The sequence below is a fragment of the Glycine max genome, chromosome 18 (genome assembly GCF_000004515.6).
Source record: "Glycine max cultivar Williams 82 chromosome 18, Glycine_max_v4.0, whole genome shotgun sequence".
In the NCBI taxonomy this organism is placed as follows: domain Eukaryota; kingdom Viridiplantae; phylum Streptophyta; class Magnoliopsida; order Fabales; family Fabaceae; genus Glycine; species Glycine max.
The window spans coordinates 4,555,220-4,576,993 of NC_038254.2; the positions used below are offsets into that span (position 1 = coordinate 4,555,220).

At 32.2% G+C, this 21,774-nt stretch overlaps 1 protein-coding gene and 2 pseudogenes across 1 annotated transcript; 2 read left to right on the forward strand and 1 right to left on the reverse strand.

The window, feature by feature from the left end:
- LOC100793364 (agamous-like MADS-box protein AGL80) lies at positions 1–5,408 on the forward strand (annotated as a pseudogene).
- A 1,281-nt stretch (positions 5,409–6,689) lies between these two features.
- On the forward strand, positions 6,690–10,479 carry LOC100793893 (stomatal closure-related actin-binding protein 1-like; annotated as a pseudogene).
- Positions 10,480–13,082: 2,603 nt separating this feature from the next.
- On the reverse strand, positions 13,083–14,774 carry LOC100794409 (MADS-box transcription factor PHERES 1). The gene has a single exon (XM_003552867.2). The coding sequence runs from the start codon at positions 14,535–14,537 to the stop codon at positions 13,371–13,373; it is 1,167 nt and encodes a 388-aa protein (XP_003552915.2). The 5' UTR covers positions 14,538–14,774; the 3' UTR covers positions 13,083–13,370.
- Between the last annotated feature and the right edge of the window lie 7,000 nt (positions 14,775–21,774).

A 21,774-nucleotide genomic window follows, 5' to 3' on the forward strand; every position in this document is an offset into this window, starting at 1 on the left:
ATGACCAGAAAAAAGGTGCAACCCGCATTCATTTCGTTTGATTCTGCAAGGAAGTTAACATACAAGAAAATGAAGAAGGGAATGCTAAAGAAGATTGATGAACCCAGCACCCTTTGCGGCATTGAGGCATGCGCCATAGTTTATAGCCCAAGGATCCTGAGGCAGAGGTTTGGCCATCCCATTGGGGCGTGCAGAGGGTGCTGGAAAAGTTCATGAGTATGCCTGAATTGGAGCAAAGCAAGAAGATGGTGAACCAAGAGAGTTTCACTGCACAAAGTATCATGAAGGGTAACAAGCAAATGATGAAGCTCATGAAGGACAATAGGAGAAGGAGTTGACCTTGTTCATGTTTCAGTGCCTTAATGAAGGTAGGGCTCGTCCTGATAATAACATGACTATTGCTAATTTGAATTTTCTTTCACGGATGGTTGATCAGAACCTGAAGGACATTGATAAAAGGATGGAAACTCTGAAAGTTAATGAGATGACACAAAATATTCAACCCCAGATGCAAACTCCAGCATTGAATTATGCCCTAGGGTCGGATATGAATACTGCTGAGCCCATGCAAAACCTGTGGTTTATGGACTTTCTTAATAATGGTGATGGGGATGAGAGATTAATAATGCCTGCATTTGGTGATGCTAATAATTCAACTCCAAACTGGCTTTTGGTCAAACCTGTTGCCTTGAAAAAAAGGGATGTGCTTGTTACCAGTCCTTTGGGGGATCATGTTTCAGTTGAATTTTCATTTGCTTGGTTTGGTTATTTTTACTGTCCATGTGTGTCAATGTGAAGACACAACAGTATAATCATTACTCTACGTGAAGACACAACAGTTTAATTTATTTTACAGGTTAGATGTATTTGTTTTGTATTTTATCAGCTGTAAATTTTTGTTGGTTGTGTGTAAGAATTAAGTTTATGTCCACCTAAGAATTTTTTTATTGTGTAATATGCAATAGCTCTTTGTCAAATTGTCATTACATCTCCAAGAGGTGCAATCAGTTTAAGAAAAATAGATCAAAATAGGTTGTATATATGATTCAATGTGGGGGGCAAGGCATGAAAAGCGAGTTGGTTTGGCCTAGTTTTTATAGGTCACAAATTCAGTCACTTGTCTGGTCCGGACTGGACTACGTTAAATTGATGTTTTTGGTTGTATAAGTTTATATGTATTTTAAAGAAAGAAAAATTAATGAAAGCTGAATATGCCCGAAATTTTTGGGCTTGCACGCATTTCACATGTCTGGCTTAGCCTCATTGGACCAAGCAAAATTGACAAAATTCTTTTTAAGTTTGGAATCAAAGATTCTAATCCAATTGGGTCAGATAAATTTTGACAACTCTAATTAAGTAGTTTTCATAAAAATTAAATAATATTTTTTTTCCACGACTAGTTTTAGTTATTTTTTCTTTTTTGTTACAAATGAGAGAAGAAAAAGGAATAAAAAGAAAAACTACTCAGCTCCCCATGGAAACAAGACTCCTTAGTTTAGTTGTGTATTTGTACGTGTAACTTGGGATTTTAGATCAAATTCTAAATATTTTATTTATCACTTTTGTAGCTGATCAAATTCTGATCAATGCTATAAGTTGTTGCACAATAACTACTCAGTTCTAAATATTTTACTAATATTAGTTGGAAATAGAAATAAAAAATATTGAAGCGTTGGGTATATATTCTAGAAATAAGTTGTGGAGCTTGACAATTTTTTTTTTTTGTTGGAGGAACAAAAATAATTAAAATTATAATACCTAAATCAAATGTAATAATTTTAATAATATTATTTTTCGTTGGCAATTTTAAGTATTTAATTATATCATGCAAATATTAATTATTTTTAAATTAATTATCTTTTATTATATTAAAATATCTTTTCCCCTACTTTATTAATAATATTTTTTTTTACCTTTTTATGACTTTTATATACCATCATCAATAACTGCATAAAAAAATAAAGAACTTATCCGTAAATTATTTTTGTAAAAGAAATTAAAAGACATATTTAGTTTTTTATTAAATATAAATATGAAAAAAATGAGTTTAAAGAATGCAAAAGAATAATTTTAATTTATATTATAAAAAGACAACTTAACTAATTATAAAATTGTCTATAAAAATAATATTAACAAAAAACTATCATCAAAAGAAAAAAGAGAGCATGAATTGCACGAAACAGAATTAATGTGTAAAAATGCAAAGATCTTTTTAAACAAAATTTAATTATATATTAGAAAAAACTAAAAATAGAAATAATTTTAATATATATAAACATTCCAATGAATTAGAAAAAATAAACATTCTTCTATTAGACGCGGCTTGCTGTGAGGTATATATATCTTGTGCCTAAGTTATACGTTGTGTGGACTCTAGAGACTCAGAATTGAAGCATGCTAAAGTTGAAACTGCTTCAAAGTTTAGAACAGTTTCCTAATCCAGAAAAAGAAAATTAAAACAGATAAAAGATAGAGAAAAAAACATGCCCATAATATACACACAAGGTCAAAAGTTTGGGTGGGGACCACCGCCACCCTCAGCCCCAATGATGCTCTTCCACTGCTAGAAATTATATTTTTTTAGGGTATTCAGTATTAGTTCAACAGTAAGACAAGTTATAACTTTGTCGTTTTAGCCTTTTCTATTATTAATATTTTTTTAGAAAAATTAAAACAGATTGTAATTACTTTATAAATAATATTAATTTTAAAAACAATGAAATATTAATTTTTTCCTTGAGAAAATCCTCATTTCCTCAGACATAGGGTAACAAAACCTTCAATAAATTTTAAGATTTATAGAACCATATTAGACAAGCCAAGCACAAAAATTTTAAAGTTTTTCGCAAAGGAATTATAAATTTTTATATAATATTTAAATATCATCATGGTGTTTAAAACCACTACTATGTTGATTGTGTGTGTGACAACAGGTCCAAGTCAGCAAGTTTTGTGACAGTATTTAACGAGTATTATATTGAAATTATTAACAGAGTTAATTCTTAACTAATAAAAAGATCAAATTAAACCAAATTTAAAATAATAATTAAATTAATTTTTTCAAAAGATAAAGAATTAAATTGAATCTAAACAATAGTATAAAGGACTAAAAATGTAATTCGGTCATATTTATTTTTAAATTCTAAACTTGAATTAAAAAAAAGAAATTATAAGAAGTACTAAAAAAAAGAGAAAGAGAAATTAATGTCTGTTGATTGAGCACAAAAGAACTAAAAAAAACACAATAAGACCAGTGCAATGCATTCGAAAGAAAAGAAATGGAAAGACAATATTGTTGGGTTGAGCCAAAACAAATTAAAATAAAATAGAAATAAAGAAAAAATATAGTGGGCCAAACTCAATACTTTTTCTTTTAAAAAAACGTAGTTGCTATGCACACTTTTTTTTTACTTATACACCATTTACCCCTTGTTCTTATTTTTTTTCCCAAACTATCCTCTTAATCACACCCTTCATTTTTCTCCATTTGACCCCAAAATTAAAATAGGAATATTACAATAAAAGTTATTATTTATGGGTGGGGATAAAAAAGAAGACCTTGAACCATTGAGAAAACTTCATGTGCCCAACTCACTAAAAAAATCTAAAATATAGAGATTAACAAAAGAAAGAGAAGAGAAACAAATTTTACCAAGGGTCTAGCAGTCGACAACAAGGGCAAGCAAAAAATTCCCCTTTATATATTACTTTTTATGAAGATAAATTGAAAATCTAGATAGAAATATTGGTGTTGATGATAGAATTATGAGATTGACTTGATGGATGAAAAGAAAAAAAAAGAAATTATAGGTACCAATCTCTCTCACTAATTACAAAAAAAATAATGAATTAACAATTAACATTTATGAAAAATAATATTAGTGTGGATGATGTAAAAGTAACGAAGTTTGGTGAGTTTGGGGGAATTTTCTAATTATTTGATGTCTCTTCATGTATTAATTATTTAAGAGTAAATTTGGAAAAAATAATATAATTATGGATAAATTTAATGTTAATTTTTAAATTAATCAATTTTTTTAATAAGTATAAATTAATCAACAAGTTTTATAAAAATAAATGGAGTAAGTATTATATATATATATAGTAAGAAATATGATATACTATAATTTGACTAATTCATCAGATTTGCTAGGACTAAAACCTACCATTTTTTTGTTGAAGGTGAAAACCAAAATTCACTACAATTGAATGAATTAAAAACTTAATTTAAACCTTTTGTAACGTATAGTTACATTTCACATGGATTTAGTCAATTCATTTAATATTTTCTAATTTATAAAACCTGACAAAGTCGGGCAATTAATATATAATTAAGTAACTTACATGAAACCTACCATTCTCGCACAAACTCAATCAAGTAATTTTGTAACTCATACATGCATAATATAAATTTTATACCTTAAATATAATCACAGTGCCGGATTCTCTGTATCTTCATTTAAGGAATGACATTTAAAAATTAAATGCATTTCAATTAAAACCAGCTGTCACTTACACACAAAAATATAATATCATCAACAAAAGGCTTACCGGAAAATCAAACCACTCATATCAAATTGGTCTATATAAAGAGATTGCTGGTGGCAATAGAAACCACAACAAGCAACTCTTCTCTCAATTTTTCTTTTCTGGTCACCATCATGCCGACCGGGACAAATGTAAGAATCGCGTTCTCCAATGATGCTGCAAGGAGGGCAGCATCCAGGAAAAGGAGGATGGGAATTCTGAAGAAGATGGAGGAACTCAACTTCCTAGGGCAAAGGATCGAGAAGCACCAAGAGAAGATAAAGAAACTACAAAAGGAAATCAGGAAGAAGGAGATGACCATGTTCATATATCGGTGCGTTCATGCAGGGAGGCTTCTGCCTGGTAGCGACAACATGACCCTGGATGATATGAACAATCTTGTGTCGATCGTTGAACAGAAAATGAAGGACATTAGTGGAAGGTTTGAAGCCATGGATGTTAAGGAGAAGACACCACACCAACCACAGATCCAATCACCAGCGTTGGATGAGTGCAAACCCCATTTAAAGGCAGAAGAAGTTTAAGGATTTGCTTAATGGTAATGAGGATAAGACAACAGTGCCTCCATTTGGATCAGATGTTAATTTCCAACTCCAAATTGGCTTTTTGTCTAATCTTTACCTTGAAAAAATTAAGCATGTGCTTGTTAGTCTCCTTTTGGAATCATGTTTCAGTTCAATTGTCCTATGATTTGTTTTTTAATTTTACTGTCCTAGCTTTTGTGTCAATGTGAAGACACAACAGTAAATCATTATACTGTCTAGTCTTCACATTTTATTTTCATGCGTGCAAATACATGTTGATTTTGCTTGACATGTTAATCCTGATCATTTAATCATTATGGTTTAACAATGTTTCGCTTCTCAAAATGTATTTGTTAGTTGAATAAAATAGTCTCTTTTTGTATGTGGTTATCTCATGTTGTAGTCATATCCCAATTCCTTTCTTTCATTGTGTATTACTTTCACTACTATAAAAAAACTTTTTTACGACGCATTAACTACAACAGTTAACAAAGAAATATTGTTGAAGGATACGCGGTGACATTGTGGTAATTTTTGCAAAAGCATACAACAACGATTATTTAATAACCATCTCTAATAATGAGTTTAAGGAGTACAACGACGGTTGACAAAAACCGTCGTAGTTAGTGTGATTATACAAAGATGATTTTTTCATATTGACTGTCTTTGAATAACCTTTTAAAGATTTTCACGGACTCATGTTAATTTCATAGTTACCTTCCCTGCTCAACCTCATCTATGCACCCACACCGCCCACGAGATGGAGAAGACGCTCGTCGAGCTTCGTCTTCTCCATGATTACTAGCTCCGCCACCTCGGCCTTGCTACCAAGATCCTCGCCTTCAACCTCTCGTCTAGGAAGAATCTATGCGTTAACCTGTGGGTTCTCGCCGCTGAGAATTATGACTCTGTGGACGCCGATGCCGAAAGTTGACCAAGTCGTGGGTTCAGGTGGTGGCCACGCTGGGGTGTGAGTTCTTTGAGTAGTATGAGAGGATCGGGTCATCCGCGGTTTTGCCTCTTGAGGTTTATACATCGCAAGTTGGGGCTTTTGGTTTTTCCCCTTCCCTTCCTCTTTTCTAAAAGCAAAGCTTTCATCTTTCTCTCTATCCATATGCTATGTATATGCTTATTCTCTCTCTCACCATTGATCTGATTCCTGCTTGTGTACTATAACCAAATTGGAGCAACCCCTTTTGCATCTAATCCTAGAATCACAAGCCTAGCTACCCATTTTCTACCTTCTCATGACCTGTAAGTAAAAGCTTTCTTTTTTTTGTCTTTTTCTTGTTACCCTTTTCCTCACTGCTTCAACTGAAAAAAAAAAAAAAAGGAATTTGGGGGTTTAGTTTCCTTGTGGAAAACTCTCAAAATATGTTTTGACTTCAGTAGGCCTATTGGGTTGTGGTGTTATGGTATCTCTATTTATTAGTTTGTCATTTTTGTTATGCTTTGTTTTGTTTAGTACTTTTGTTTTTGTTCTCTTCTTCATGTATATATCTGAGTATGTGTATGTTCCCTTTTTTTCCCCTTTAATTATTCTAAGCTATAATTTGTTGAATCACCTTTGGTAAAGGGCGTGTATTTGTGATTGGCATAGGTAATTGGCTGTGAAAAATGATGAGGTTGACTCGTGATTTTGGTGATACAATGCAAAGAGATGTTGTGCCTGCAGTTTCTTCTGATGTTGTGTTTGCTTCTAGTTGATTTCCTAATTATAGAATTGGAGCTAACAATAAGATAATAGAGACAAAGGATGACCCAAAAGTGCTATCAATGAAGGAGGTTGTTGCACGTGAGACTGCACAGTTGTTGGAACAGCATAATCATCTCTCCGTTCGTGACCTTGCTAGTAAATTCGAGAAGGGTTTGGCAGCGCCAACTAAGTTTTCTGAAGAGGTTACCCTTCCTTCTGGTCGAAACTCATTTTTCCCTCTAGGAATATAGTTTTTCCTTTTGGAGGGTTTTGCAACCTAAGATTCTTATTGTAAAATGTTTGCAACTGAAATAACCAATGATTATATTCATAGTTTACTAATAGATTGATGTTCCTGTTTTAACTAGCTTTTTGTATGCTGGTGAAGTTTAGGCTAGACTTAGAGAGGCAGCATCATTGGAAAAACATGTTCTTTTGAAGAAGCTTAGAGATGCACTTGAATCCTTAAAAAGGCGTCTGGCAGGCAGAAACAAGGATGATGTAGAAGACACTATTGCGATGGTTAGTTCTTTTTTTAAAAAAAGATATATATTTCACATTTATTTCTATCTAACAGATTTATGTTCATATTTATTCTGTATGAAGCTGACAGTATAAATATAGTCTTGTTATTCTCTTTAAAAGTCAAATTGGGAGTGTGTATGTGGTGAATGGAAAGGCTTTGAGACTAAACTTGGGAATACTTTTTACTAAATTTTGCATAAGCTTGTAGAAGAAAATTTTCTATGTAGATAATACTAAATACCTTCATTGCTCCAATCACAGAAAAAGAATTTTATTTTATTTTAATGGAATATTCATCCTGGTGCCAGTTTATTTGTGCATTTGCAATCTTTTTAAGAGATGCAACTATAAATTATTTTGTGCATTCTTCAGGTTGAACCTCTTGCAGTTCAGTTGACTTAGAGGGAAGGGGAACTAATACAAGAGAAGGCAGAGGTGAAGAAGCTTGCAAATTTTTTTAAGCAGGTGAATTAACTTATTTTATGTGGTGATGGAAGAAGTTTTATTAGAGATAGGAAAAAAGAAGAAAGGAGTAAAGAAATATGTTGTTAGTTTATATCTTCTTTATATGCCTGCATAAAAAAATTTCCTTTACCAATGCTGAGAGTTTAGATTTATTTATAGGCTTCTGAAGATGCTAAGATTGTTGATGAGGAAAGAGCTTTTGCTCATGCTGAAAGTAAGGATGCCAGAGCAGCAGTTCAAAGAGTGGAAGTGGCACTACAAGAACACGAGAGAATGTCTCAAGCTTCCGGGAAACAAGTTTGTGATATTTACTTGTCATTTGTAATGTTTTATCATGGGGAATTTAGTAATTCATGATGCCATAATGATAAATGCATCCGACTTAAATATCATATTCTTAAGATTTTTTTGTAAAATTATTCTTCCATCCCTTCTAGCTACGGGTAACATTCATATATGATATCACTACTGTCACAAATTAATATATAAATAAATAACACTAACCGATACTATATATATATATATAATATGACCTATGTCTTTGGTTATCTTAGTGTGGTGGAGCAAGTGTGATATCAAGATCTAGTTGTCATCTTCTTGCTCTGATTATAGTGTAATCCATTTTAACCAAGGTCATAATAGCAATAAATTGAATTTAATTTGGTATATATTAATTCTGCCTTTCTTGACATTAATTCCATTATATTTGCACACATGGTTCAATACTTTAAAAGGTTGTGAAAAGTATTTAATTTTTTACCGATCATATTTAAATAATTGACATGTAGAGAGGAAAACATAAGGTGTTGGACTGATACACATACCTATCTAAAACGGGATATTGATTTTTGTTTCCAACCCAATACGGCTGGTTTCCCATCATATTAATAAATATTACTAAATTAACTAACATGCCATTTTCTGTCAACTTGAAGTACTATATTTGTTTCATCTTTGCCAAATATTATCCTAAATAAACTAAATTTTAGAATTTAAAATAGTTTTTAACGATAGAGTTAAAACAGATCGTTTAAAAAAATTAATTAATTGAAGTTTATCAACTTCTAAAAAGAAGTAAAGTTAAAAAAGAAAATATGTGAATTTACATTGAGATTAATCTTTAACCTGCTAGATATAGCATATCTTTGCACCGTGCTTGAATAAAGATTAACTATTTTAAAATATTTAATTATTATAAAACTAATAATCTTATAGTCTAATAATACTCTCAATATATATTTTAATTTGTGACAGTAGTGATATTATATATATACTTATGTTTTCCCTCCCTTCTAGTTTTCCATTCTGCTTGAAAGCCTGGAGCCCTGGACTAAACATCTTACTCTTTTGGCAATTGTTTTTATGTGATACCCTTGAGCTACTGCTTCCCCTTTCTATAAATTGTTAGTAATAACCATTTGAATAACATTTGGCTTTACGGTTAGGACCTGGAGCAATTAATGAGGGAGGTCCAAGAGGCTCGAAGAATTAAAATGCTGCATCAGCCAAGGAAGGTATATATATATTGAACGCATGCCCCAATTTTGTCTCTCATCTAACTGCCATTTCAAATGCCTTCTCGATCTTTTTCTAGGTTCCATTTGTCTTGGGTGTGTTAGTCTCTTAATTGTTTTCCTGTGTAGAATTGGCTTTCTTCCCTTTATTTCTTAGACTTCATTTTTCTTTGTCGTTAATATTTTATCAAGTTATTTCAAAGTGATGAATACATTGATTGTTGATTGATATATAGGTCATGGATATGGAACATGAGCTTCGAGCATTGAGGGTTCAACTTGCAAAGAAGACTAGACAGTATCTTCGACTTTAGAAGGAGGTATGCCTGTCATCTTATGCCATGTTGAAAAGATTATTATGTGAAATGCATCCATGGTCAATTATTTGATATTTTCTCAGCATTATCTGGAAGACTTAAAGCTGTTAGTTTTTTGAGTAACATGTTATGATGAATCACGTTTGGTAACTTCAATTTGGTTTTATAGTTTGGTTTTTGGTTTGGCGGTTGAAAATCCGTGTTCATAACATGGTTTGACATCATGCACGGATTATGTGGATAATATGTTTTTTCCATTGTTGGGTGTATAACAACTATTGGGGCATTTTATGTCATCTATGCTTCAGGTCATGCAGCGAATACTTTCATGATGTTCTCTGGCTATACTGAAAATCTTGTCCTATAATTCTTTCATATTTCTTTTATTTTTCTATTAGTGATGTAAAAAAAAGAAACTAAATACAATATGAAAAACATCAAACATGTGAATTTTCATAATCCTTTGCTGCTGTATACGATCTTTAGATAGACTTGGGGGAATCTTCTAATGTCTTACATGGTGTGATGGTAAATTCCATGATGGTTTTTAATTATATGAATAAGAATTAGAATTTGGGATTTGATGTTAAACTATATTGTTGTCTTAAGTGAATGTTAAGTTTCTTTCCTTAAATGGAGGACTTTCGTGATTGTCTTCCATTGACCATTGTAATCTTCTTTCGTTGATTATCCTTGATGCTACTGTTCAGTTAACAAGGACGAAGAAAGGTGGGGAAAATGTTCCACATTTATATGAACTTGAAGGGAATGAAATGTTAGGTTCTTATTTGCAAATTCAACCTTGCTCTGATAATGCCCTTGAAGTTTCAAAATGTTCAATTCAGTGGTATTGTGTATCATCTGATGGTTCCAAAAAAGAACTTATCTCAGGTATTGTTCCTATGTGGTTTTCTTTTTCTTTTTTTGTTGAGAATGCAAGTCAATTGACTCTTGGTTTATGCAAGTCAACTGTTTGCTTTTTTTTTTTTGTTGTTGAGTATGCAAGTCAATTCTTATTATTCAAAATATTTTTAATTTTTTTTTAAAAAAAATACATTTTAAGATGGTTTTCTGAAAAACCGTCTTAAAATATCGACATTCTAAGATAGTTTTCTCTTCTAAAAAAATCGTCTTAAAATCTTTTATATATTTTTATTTTTAAAAAAATATGATTTTCTAAAAAATCGTCTTAAAATAATATATTTTTAAAATAGTTTTTAATTAAGAATCGTCTTAGAAAAATATCTTTTTAAGATATTTTTAGAACCATCTTAGAATAATATCTTTTTTTAAAATGGTTTTTTAGAGTTAAGAACCGTTTTAAAAATATATCTTTTTTTAGACAATTTTTATAGAAAGTGAAAACTTTCTAGGACGTTTCCTACACCAATAATTAATAACAGACATAAAATACAGATTTTCATTGATGTAAAAAACCTTTTTTATAATAGTATTTATTATAAATAGTTTACCAGTCATCAACTACATAGATAATAACAAGGTTTTATTTAACTCGAAGTCACAGTTGTGATTACGTTACAATTATATCAAAATTAAAACAAAAAACACTGCAAGAAATAATATATGTTGCAGTTATATCAAAATTAAAACAAAAAAAAGCTACAAGAAATAATATATGGAGTCTTTGTCAAAAAAGAAATAATATATGGAGCTAATGTAGTTACAAATATTTCCAGAACTATGATATAGTGGTGAGATTTTAATTGCGGACCATATATAGTTTAGAACCTTCATAATACACAACGATTTAATATATGTATGCATGTGGTGCCGTTTATGCGACTAATCTGCAGGTTATGTTCACTATATAGGATAGGCCTTTGTCAAATGTTTTTTTAATCAAGACATATTTGGAGATTCTATTTGCTATTAAACTATTTCCTTCCTACAGAATGAATTCATTTTAGGATAAACTAACATCTTTAGTCACGATTTCATTCCTAAGTATGTAAATATCATATATTAGTTAAGAGACTTATCTATAGAACTACTTATGTTAAAAAATATTATTTTATATACCCAATGATCTCCAAATTATCAACTCTCTTATATAAAAAATATATATAATCTTTAGTCCTCCACAAGTACCTTTGCACGTTCTTAACAACTTTCTAGTTATCATTTTGAGAGTTTTACTAGTATCTACTAAGAATGCCAACTATGAAGGAGACATCCAATCTGATGCATACCAAGAGATTATCATGAAAAGAGCTTAATCTGGCATAGATTTTGATAACAACAAAAAGGTGTACTCAGCAAATAGGGAAGGTGCATTTAACAAATTCCCTCAAGTTTTAGACCCACAAATAAAATACTATTTTCTTTTAGTCCTACTTTAATCCTTATTTATTTAGTTTTTACGTTACAATATGTTTACCAATCCATATTTTCCAAATTCCCTTCTTTTTATAAGGCTTATTATCTAGGATAGTTATCTTTAATTAAGTTTTCACCACTTACTAACCTAGAGCTTATTATCTTTACCTCACATATTTCTATGATATATATAAATGATTAACCAAACTCAACTAGTAGAGCTTTAGCCTTAGGATTAACATAGGCAAGTAATTATATTTCAACTATCCAAACCTCATTTATCATTTTTTAAGTATAAGACTAAAGTTAGCTAATGACAATGCATATGTTCAGATGTATACACATTTACATATCTTTCCCCATTCAAACCTTAAAACAATTACTTGGAGTTGGAGCTATACACCATGTAGGTAGTAGGCTTAATATTAATTCTTTACTTACTCTTATTAAAACTTAACTCCAGACTTATCATGAGTAAAGTTACACATATAGGCCACTACTACAAATTAAAGACCCTTTTTAAATTGGTTGTAAAGACATTCCTACATCAGTTATGGAACGATTAATGTAGATTCAGTCATGGTAGAAAGAAGGACTTTTCTAAATCGGGCATAAGATTTTTATAAAATTTAAAATTAAATTTATGCATTATATTTAAGTTTTATATTTGTTTGTGCCTACAAGTAATTATATTTCTTTTGCTTTTTTATTTATTTCTATTTCCTGGTTGAAGTGTTGAAAAAAATTAGAACCTGAAAGAGATCCCAAAGTAAGCAAGCCCCCAATGAGGATTATATAACACAAGTGCACAACCTAATTCTAAAACAGAAATTATTGATCTTATTGAATGAAGTAAGACATGTGTTGTTTGTTTTTTTAGAAGTCATTTAACTAATCTATTCCTAGTGCAAGGATGTTGCAACTCTTGGAGCGTATTGGTTACATAAATGTCGTCCTTCACACATATATTATAACTCAATTAACTGCATTTCATGTAATTTAGTTTAGATAAGTGCAATCAGAACTGCGACTTTGATTTAAAATAAAACCTAATTATCTAATAAGTTGACAACGCATACAATAAAGAGAATTGAATAATACTCAACAAATAAGAACTTTTGATATGCATGGTACCACAAAATGAGGTATCCACACACCAAAACACTTTATTTATGCAACCAACCAATGCAATTTGAAAAGTGAAATTAACACTCATAAACCATATTGATCAATCAACAGCTGGCACTATAGGAAATAAACATGGGAAGATCACTAGTCAAGAATGACTTCACATTGACACACAATTAAGGATATATAGTAAAAGAAACAAATCAAGCAAAAGAAAATACAATTAAACTCAAACATCATCCCCAAAGGACTGCTACCGAGTACATGTTTTTTTTTTTTTTTAATTTCAAGGTAACTGTTAAGGCCAACAATAAGCTTAGAGAGGGAGTTTGGCACCTCCAAATGCAGGCATTATTGTCTCATACCCATTACCATTAAACTTCTGCCTATGCATGTGATTTGCATTCATACCCGACCCATAGCCATAATTCATCAGTGTCATCTCTTCAGGTGCAGGTGTTTGCATCTGGGGTTCGAAAGCTAGGGTTTGGATATCGGGTTGGTATGCTGGTGTTTGCATCTGGGGTTGGTATGATGGTGCTTGCATCTGGGTTGGGAATGATGTTGCTTGCATATGGGGATGGTATGACTGTGTTTGCATATGGGGTTGGTATGATGCAGTTTGTATCTGGGGTTGGAACAATGCTGGTGATTGCATCTGGGGTTGAAATGTTGGTGTTTCCATCTGGGATTGGTATGTTTGTGTTTGGATCTGGGTTTCGAATGCTGGTATTTGAATCTGGGGTTGGAATGCTGATGTTTGCATTATCTGGGGTTGAAATGTTAACGATTCAATATCGGGTTGGTTTGGTGTCACCTGGTTGGCTTTCAGCATTTCCATCCTTTTATCAATGTCCTTCAGGTTCTGTTCAATCTCCGATGAAAGAACATTCATATCAGCTGCGGTCATATTGATATCAGGCTGAAACATACCTGTCTGAAAGCACTGAGCCATGAACAAGGACATTTCAATCTCCTTGTTTTCCTTCACAACTTTCTGTAACTTGTCTTTACTCTTCATGATACTTTGTGCAATGAAACTCTCTTGGTTCATCATCTTTTTGCTTTGCTCCCATTGTGGCTTGTTCATGAACTTTCCCAGTACATTTTTGACACCCGATTCAGATGGCCAGATCTCTGGCCGATGATCATTGGGGCCATAAACTATAGCACATGCTTCAATGCCACAAAGGGTGCTGAGTTCCTCCGTTTTCTTCAGCAGTGACTGCTTCCTTTTCTTGCATACTGTTTTTCTTTGAGAATCGTTGGCTACGAATGTGAGTTTCAGCTTTCCTGTGGCCATGATGGTGACCAGAATAAAGGGAGAAACAAAATGAGAAGTGAAAAAATTGCTTGTGGTTTCTACTACCGCCAAGAATCTCTTTATATAGATCAGATTAATTTGATGAATAATACACGGTTTGATTTTCTGTCTGAACGTTCCAACTGGTTTTGCACATTCAAATGTCACATTAAACATCATTCCATACGTGACGGATACAGAGAATTCGGCACTTTAATGATATCCAAGTTTGCAAAATTTACATTAGGTAGGAGTTAGTAAATTACTTGATTGATTTGGTACGAGAATGGTAGTATATAAACAAAAATCATATATTAATCTTTGACTTTCATGCATACATGAATAGATTGTAATTTTTAATTGTAGCATTTTAACTGTTGTTATTTAAAAAAAATGACAACTAATTTTGATCGTTGAAATGACACCCAAATGAGATTCTTCACGAACAATATAGAGAATCACACACTATAGTGGTATTTAAGTTGTAAAATATTATTATGAATTTCATCATTGACTCTGATGCATATATACATAGATTCTAATTTTTTATCACATTTTATCCTTATCATTAATGTAAGATTCTTCATATTATATATTTATAGTTGATTATTAAATGATATGTTATTTATGTAATCATTTCATAAACATATGGTCACACACAACATATCATTTAATAATTTAGTATAAAGATATAATATAAAGAACTTGACTCAAAAAACAATGGTCAAAATATGATTAAAAATTATAATATCTACATCTATTTGTGCATGAGAGTCAATAATGAAATTTTATAAGTTCAATATCAATTTAGTTTGGATGTATTTACTATGTTATTCATTGGATCTTGTCTAGTTTATAAAGCATCATAAAATCAAATAGTTTTTTTTATAAGCTATATAGCTAATAAAATTGTTATTGAAGTTATAAAATTTCATTTTAATTTTCATAGTTGACTTTCATGCATAAATAAATTTTAATTTTTAACCACATTTTGACCGATGTTATTAGAGTAAGATTTAGTTTTAGACCCATGACCAACAAAATACTATTCATCATTCCATTTAGTGTTGGATTCACTACGCTATTCATTGGGTCTTGTCTAATTTATAAAGCATCATGAAATCAAATAGTTTTTTTTTTTATAAGCTATATAGCTTATAAAATTGATATTGAAGTTATAAAATTTCGTTTTGAAATTCATCTTTGACTTTTATGCATAAATAGATCTAATTTTTAATCACATTTTAGAGTAAGATTCTCCATATAAATATAATATTTGTTTGATAATTTCATGAAACATACTTTTACAGCAATTTTTTTCTTAGTTTTTATAAGGAATGCATAATCCACTAATGTTTCACCAAAGGACCAGTTCTATTTGTCTTGCCAGATGTGAATTATTATAAATTTTTTAATATCTAATCAACATAATAAATGTACATGAAACAGAATTACATTAGAAAAAGTCTTTAAGTGTAATTTTGGCCCAATAAACATGGTGAATTATGGTTTTAGTTCTTAAAAAAATATTAATTTTGATCCTTAAAATTTTTAAAAGTGACCCGTACGTATTATTAAGTGATGACAATTGGCAAGGCATGCATCTAGATACGCATTGGTGCAAAAAAACATTGTTACATTTATTGTTTTTGAATTTTTAGATTTGTTTTGAACACAATTTACGAAATCACTTCCTACATCAATTATAGCGAGAATTGACACATTAAAATTATGTTTGATAAAACTAACTGAAACGTTAGCTAAAAGTTGGTAATTAAAAATTGAAAAACTAACTTATTAAATTATAAATATTTGATAAAATTAATTATTGAAGTAGTTCAAAAGTATAAAATGACAGAAAAAATAATAAAATTATGATTTATTAAAAAAGGATAATTAAGAAATTACATAAATATATTGAGAGAAAAAATGAAAGAAAATATAAAAAGTTAGGAGATAAAAGCTATTGTTTTAAAAAATACTCTAAAAAATTTGTTTATCGAACAATTAAAAAAAAATTCAACTAATAAAAAAATTTATAAATTAACTTAATAGTGTGTTTGGATAAGGGAATTTAAAATTCTAAATTCTAAAAATTTGAAATGCTTCAATTTAAATTCCTTTATTTTTAAAATTATGTGTTTGGATACAATCTCTCTCCTCAACAATCACAAATTTACCACCAAATGACAGTCTCAGATTTCAAACCAAAACCAACAAGTCAAATCCAAATTCTCCTCTATCCCCTAATTCTCCTCTCTTTAGTTGTTCTCCCAAAGCTACAACACCTTCAAAGCTGATAACTCTCCAACAAACTCAGGAATCGCGTTGTAGAGCTTGTTTCGAAACAGGTTCAACAGAGAGTTAGATTCTTCAGCTTCGCAAAACTCGCTGGAACCTCGTCGGAGAGCATGTTGTTGGAGAGGTCCATGGACTTGAGGCTCTTAAGGCTCCCCAGCTCGGGGGTGAGTGAGCCGGAGAGCGCACTCACCTGAAGAAACAACGTGTTCAGATTCTGGAGCTTTCCTAGCTTTGTCGGAATCTCGCCGGAGAGGCCACAGTAGGCGACGTCTAACCAAACGAGGTTGGACAGGTTTTCAATCTCGGGCGGGATGTCGTCGAAGTAGGTGTTGTAGTAGGCGATGTAGAGCTCGTAGAGGGTGGAGAGATTTCCGAGCTCGAGTGCGACGTTGTCGACGAGCTTGTTGCCGAAGAGGGCGAGGTACTGAAGGTGATGCCAGCTGCCACACTCAAGAGGGATCTAGTCGGAGAAGAAGTTGCCACCGAGGTGAAGGTGGCGGAGGAGGGGCATGGAGGCGACAAAGAAAGGAATTTCCAAATTCACTCTCTTGAAGATAGAATTTGAAATTCTATTCTTTCAACTAACTAAAATTCCTTTTAAAATTCTAAAATTTTGAATTTCTTTTACTAAAATTTCCAAACAATTACTTTTAATAAAAAAGAATTTAATTCTCTATAAAAAAAAATACATTATCTAGTTAAATTATCCTATCCAAACACTCTAAATATTTTGTCAATTATAACATAAGTTTAACATCTTAAGTTGGGAATACAACTTAACTCGTCTTTGGTTCAAAAGAAAATAATGTGAACTATATTATTATTATTATTATTATTATTATTATTAATTGATGAAAAATACAAGTAAATTTTAGTGATTTACGTAAACCTTAATTTTAGTTTAGAAAATATTGAACCAATTGAAGGAAAATAGTCTACATACATGTCTTCAAAGTATTGGAAAACATAAAAGTTTGACCACTCGCAGAGGTCGCGCTCATAGGTACCTAATAGAGAATTTATATGTCTATACTCGTGGTTCTCTCGTTAACATGTCCATGAGAAAACAAAATTTGCTTAGTATAAGTTCATTTCCTCTATCAAATGTTTCTTTCTTAAAAAGACTTTTCAATGGTGCTACCAACTTACTTTTAGTAAATTGCACCTTTGGAAGGGGATCTAAGGAAAACAAAATTTTGCTTAAACTTAAGATAAATTTTATGCTATCTTCCTTTTCCCAATTTGAGGTCACCTTTCATGAAAATCGTGTAAAATATATGCTGATGGAGATGAACTTAGCTATATATATATATATATATATATATATATATATATATATATATATATAATGATGCATATTCTGAAGTATTCAATTGCAGGTAGTTAAAATTACATACTCATAGATACAAAATGTCAAGTTTGGATTCATGTTGGCAAGTTCAGTCAAATAGTAATAAAGTGAGACATAAAATAAATTTTTAAAAATACATTTTGCTTTAAGAAAGAAAACTTTGTTTTGGGTCTTTTTGTCAAAATATGTATGTGTAGTATTTTTGTTTTACAAAAACTTCCATTAAGTTTCATTATTTCAATTAATTCTATCTTAAGGCTTATAAAAGGAAGGGAATTTGAAAAAGATGGATAGGGAAGCATTGTAATGTAAAAACTAAATAAATAAGAGTTAAAGTAGGATTTCCAATTAAGGTTCCATGATTTCAAGAGATTTAATTTTACATGGGAAGTTGTGTATGCCATTCGGCCAAATGAATGGTCATGCGATGCGTGTATGTTGTTTGCAATAGTAAAAAGTATTTAAAAAATTAAATAAAAAATAAATTAAAGGGCTAAATCAAAAAATGTTGCTCTTGCAATAGTAAAAACTATCTTCCATTGTGTAAGTTTTATAGATATGGTTTGAGTCTCTTTCTCTTACTGTAAAGGGCTTAACACATTTCAGTAATAATAAGAATTGATACAGGTTGGTATATTTTCAAATTAATTGAGGACAAATGAAAGATCTAGACGCCTTATATAAGAAGCAAGCGACTTTATGGCCTTGTCTACAAACTAAACTCTAGGTATCGGTTAGTGTTTCTCTTTCAAAAATGTATCTCGACCATTAACTATCTTTTGTAATGACTAATGAGTCCAGTGAAGATCGCACCATCTTTTCCTTAGTTGCAACTTTTCTTCTCAATTGTGGTATGCTGTGTTTCGCTGGCTTGGAGTCTCTACAACTCTCCCTCATGATGCTAGACTCTTTTTTTTGAAAGGCAAAGTGAATATATATATATATATATATATATATATATATATATATATATATATATATATAAGAACCTGTACAAGGCCTACAGTTAAGATAGTTACATCCAAAAGATTCCCATACTCTACTAACAAAAAAGTAGATGGGAACAAAAAGTGTGATATCATCTGAGTTAACTATTAAAGTGTTCAAGGACGAGAAGAAAGTAACAGATTTATGCTTCCTCTTGTATAAAAACCATTGCCAAGAGATGATCTTAATCAAATTCAGAATGCCCCCTTCATCAAAATGTTGATTTCTAAACGCAATACTGTTTCTCCAATTCATATGGTGTATTTGGAATCTACGGAACAAGATTATTTTTAGGAATGGTGCAGCTGATGGTTCCGATTTGCTTGCTCAAATTAAGGCTATTTCATGGCAGTGGGTACTGTATAAATCAAGACATAGGCCTGGTGTGTTTTTCTCCTCGTGGTGCAGCAATCACTAGGGTGCATTGGGAGCTGAGTTATATTCACTTTTTGGTCTCTTGCTGGAGTTTCTTCTTGTTAGGCTTTTTTGGATAGCATATTTATACTATTGGATAAACTGTACACCTTGTACAGGTTTTTTTGTAAATCCTTACTAGCTATCTCTTATAATAATAAATATATCCATTTGTCTTTAAAAAATAAAAAAGAATCTTCATGATACATAAGAGATTTAATATATGTGTGAGGTGAGATGTTTATGTAACCAATCTGGACGCTAAGTTCACAATAATAGGGCTTTGTCAAGTTAAAATCATGCTCTAGTCTCTCCAAGAGGTGCAATATCCGAACACTAAAAACAGATTCACTACCAAAAAAAATGAAGCTTTACTTTAGTATTTTTTTTATTATAAACCGTCAAAATATTTTTAATTTTTGATAGAATAGTTAGTTATCATTAGTTATGAGAACTAATCAAATCAACTCAAAAATAATTTAAAATTTAATTTGATAATCAGTTTATTAAACTTAATTTGTGAATTTAAACTCGTTATATATATATATATATATATATATATATATATATATATATATATATATATATATATAATCATACTATCTAATCAGTTAATTTTATGATAGGATCATGGTAATAAATTAGGGTTTAACATTAAAAAATAGATTTTTCTCTCTCTTTTGGCACTTATTCTCTCTCCTCCCATCTCTTTTGTCTCTCTTAACATTTTCACGCGATTAACCCAGGAGGTGGATGACGATCTGTGTTCCTGGAGCAACTCCATCAGAGAGACCAACTCCGCGGGATCGAGGTACATGTGGTTCGGAGCATCCTCAGTCTCAGAAATCCAGAAGTTGTGTTATGAGTGAAAGGAAGATAATTGCCTTGGTTCAAAGTCAAGGTCCCTCTTGAACTAAAACTAAGCTTTTACTCGAAATGTTTCTCTGTTTTTATTCATGCCTTCAGTATCCTATATATACACTACCTTTATAACAACTTTTAACAAATAAATAACTAATTTTACAACAGCTTCTAACTTTATAACAGCTTCAATATCCTCCAGGTCGGACCAATTGTTATGAGCGAGAGGAAGATAATTGTCTTGGTTCGAGGTCAAGGTCCATCCTGAACTAAAACTAAGCTTTTACTCGAAATGTTTCTCTGCTTTTATTCATGCCTTCAATATCCTATATATACACTACCTTTATAACAGCTTTTAACAAATCAGTAACTAACTTTACAACAGCTTCTAACAACTATAATATGGTTGTAACTAACTAACTAATTCTAAGTCAGTGTATGGTAGTGCATGCATCTTCTTCCAATGGCGCCCCACTGTTGGACCTTCTTCCTACTGCATCTTCTTCCTAACATTCCCTAACCCATCAAAAACACCTTGTCCTCAAGGTGTTGGGTGCATAAAACAAAACATGAGTAAACCAGAAACTCAGCCTGTGCCAGCCATGGTTGTGGTTAAGGCGGTGGCTTCGATGGTGGTGGTGGATATGGTGGCGTCGAACATCATCGCCGATGACAGATGGAGCAAAGCCAAGTCTTGACGGTGAAAAGAATCCAAACCAAGCGTGGATGAATATGATGCTTGATGGCATCGTTGCCGAGCAAGATGGTGTCATTGCCATAAGGGATTTTGCGGCAATGGTTGTGGCTGTAATGACAGTGGGCAGTGTGGAGTGATAGGGGCAACAGACGACTGAATTGGAAGTGGCGGTTGGTCGTATGAAAGCGGGGAAGCGACAGCGGAGCCATGGGTGTGACTGTTTTGAGTTTGGGATGCTGGGAAACAACCAAGGGAGGCGTAGTTGACGTGGGTGCTGCTGTTGGTGGTGGTTGTGCGGAGGAGGACGGAGTTGACCTGGGTGTTGTTGTAGGTGGTGGTTGTGCGGAGGAGGACAAAGCTGACATGGGTTTTGTTGTTGGTGGTGGTTGTGCGGAGGAGGAGGTTCTTGTGTTTCGATGTTCCAGCATTGCTGTTGGCATTGTAGGATACATGGAAGGCGGCACAGTTTGCAGAGCTGTGGTACTAAACAAGCTTAACAGACGGTGTTGGGTACTCGTAAAATCAATAACTGGCGGTAGCGACGACGGCGGTGGTGGCTGCACCGAAGAAGGAAACCATGGGATCCGGGAACCGCACAAGGCTAGCAAGCGGATCTGGGTACTCTCAAAATCAATCCCAAGGGATTAAGCTAGATGTATATAAGGAGAAGGTGGGTGCTGAGACGGAAGGGATGACTCCTGCAGGGGTGATTACGGGTGGTGTGTTATGGCATGGCCAGAGTAAGGGTAAAGGCAGCCATGGGAGGCAGCCATGGGCGGTAGGTGGCTGTAGTGAGTGAGTATGGT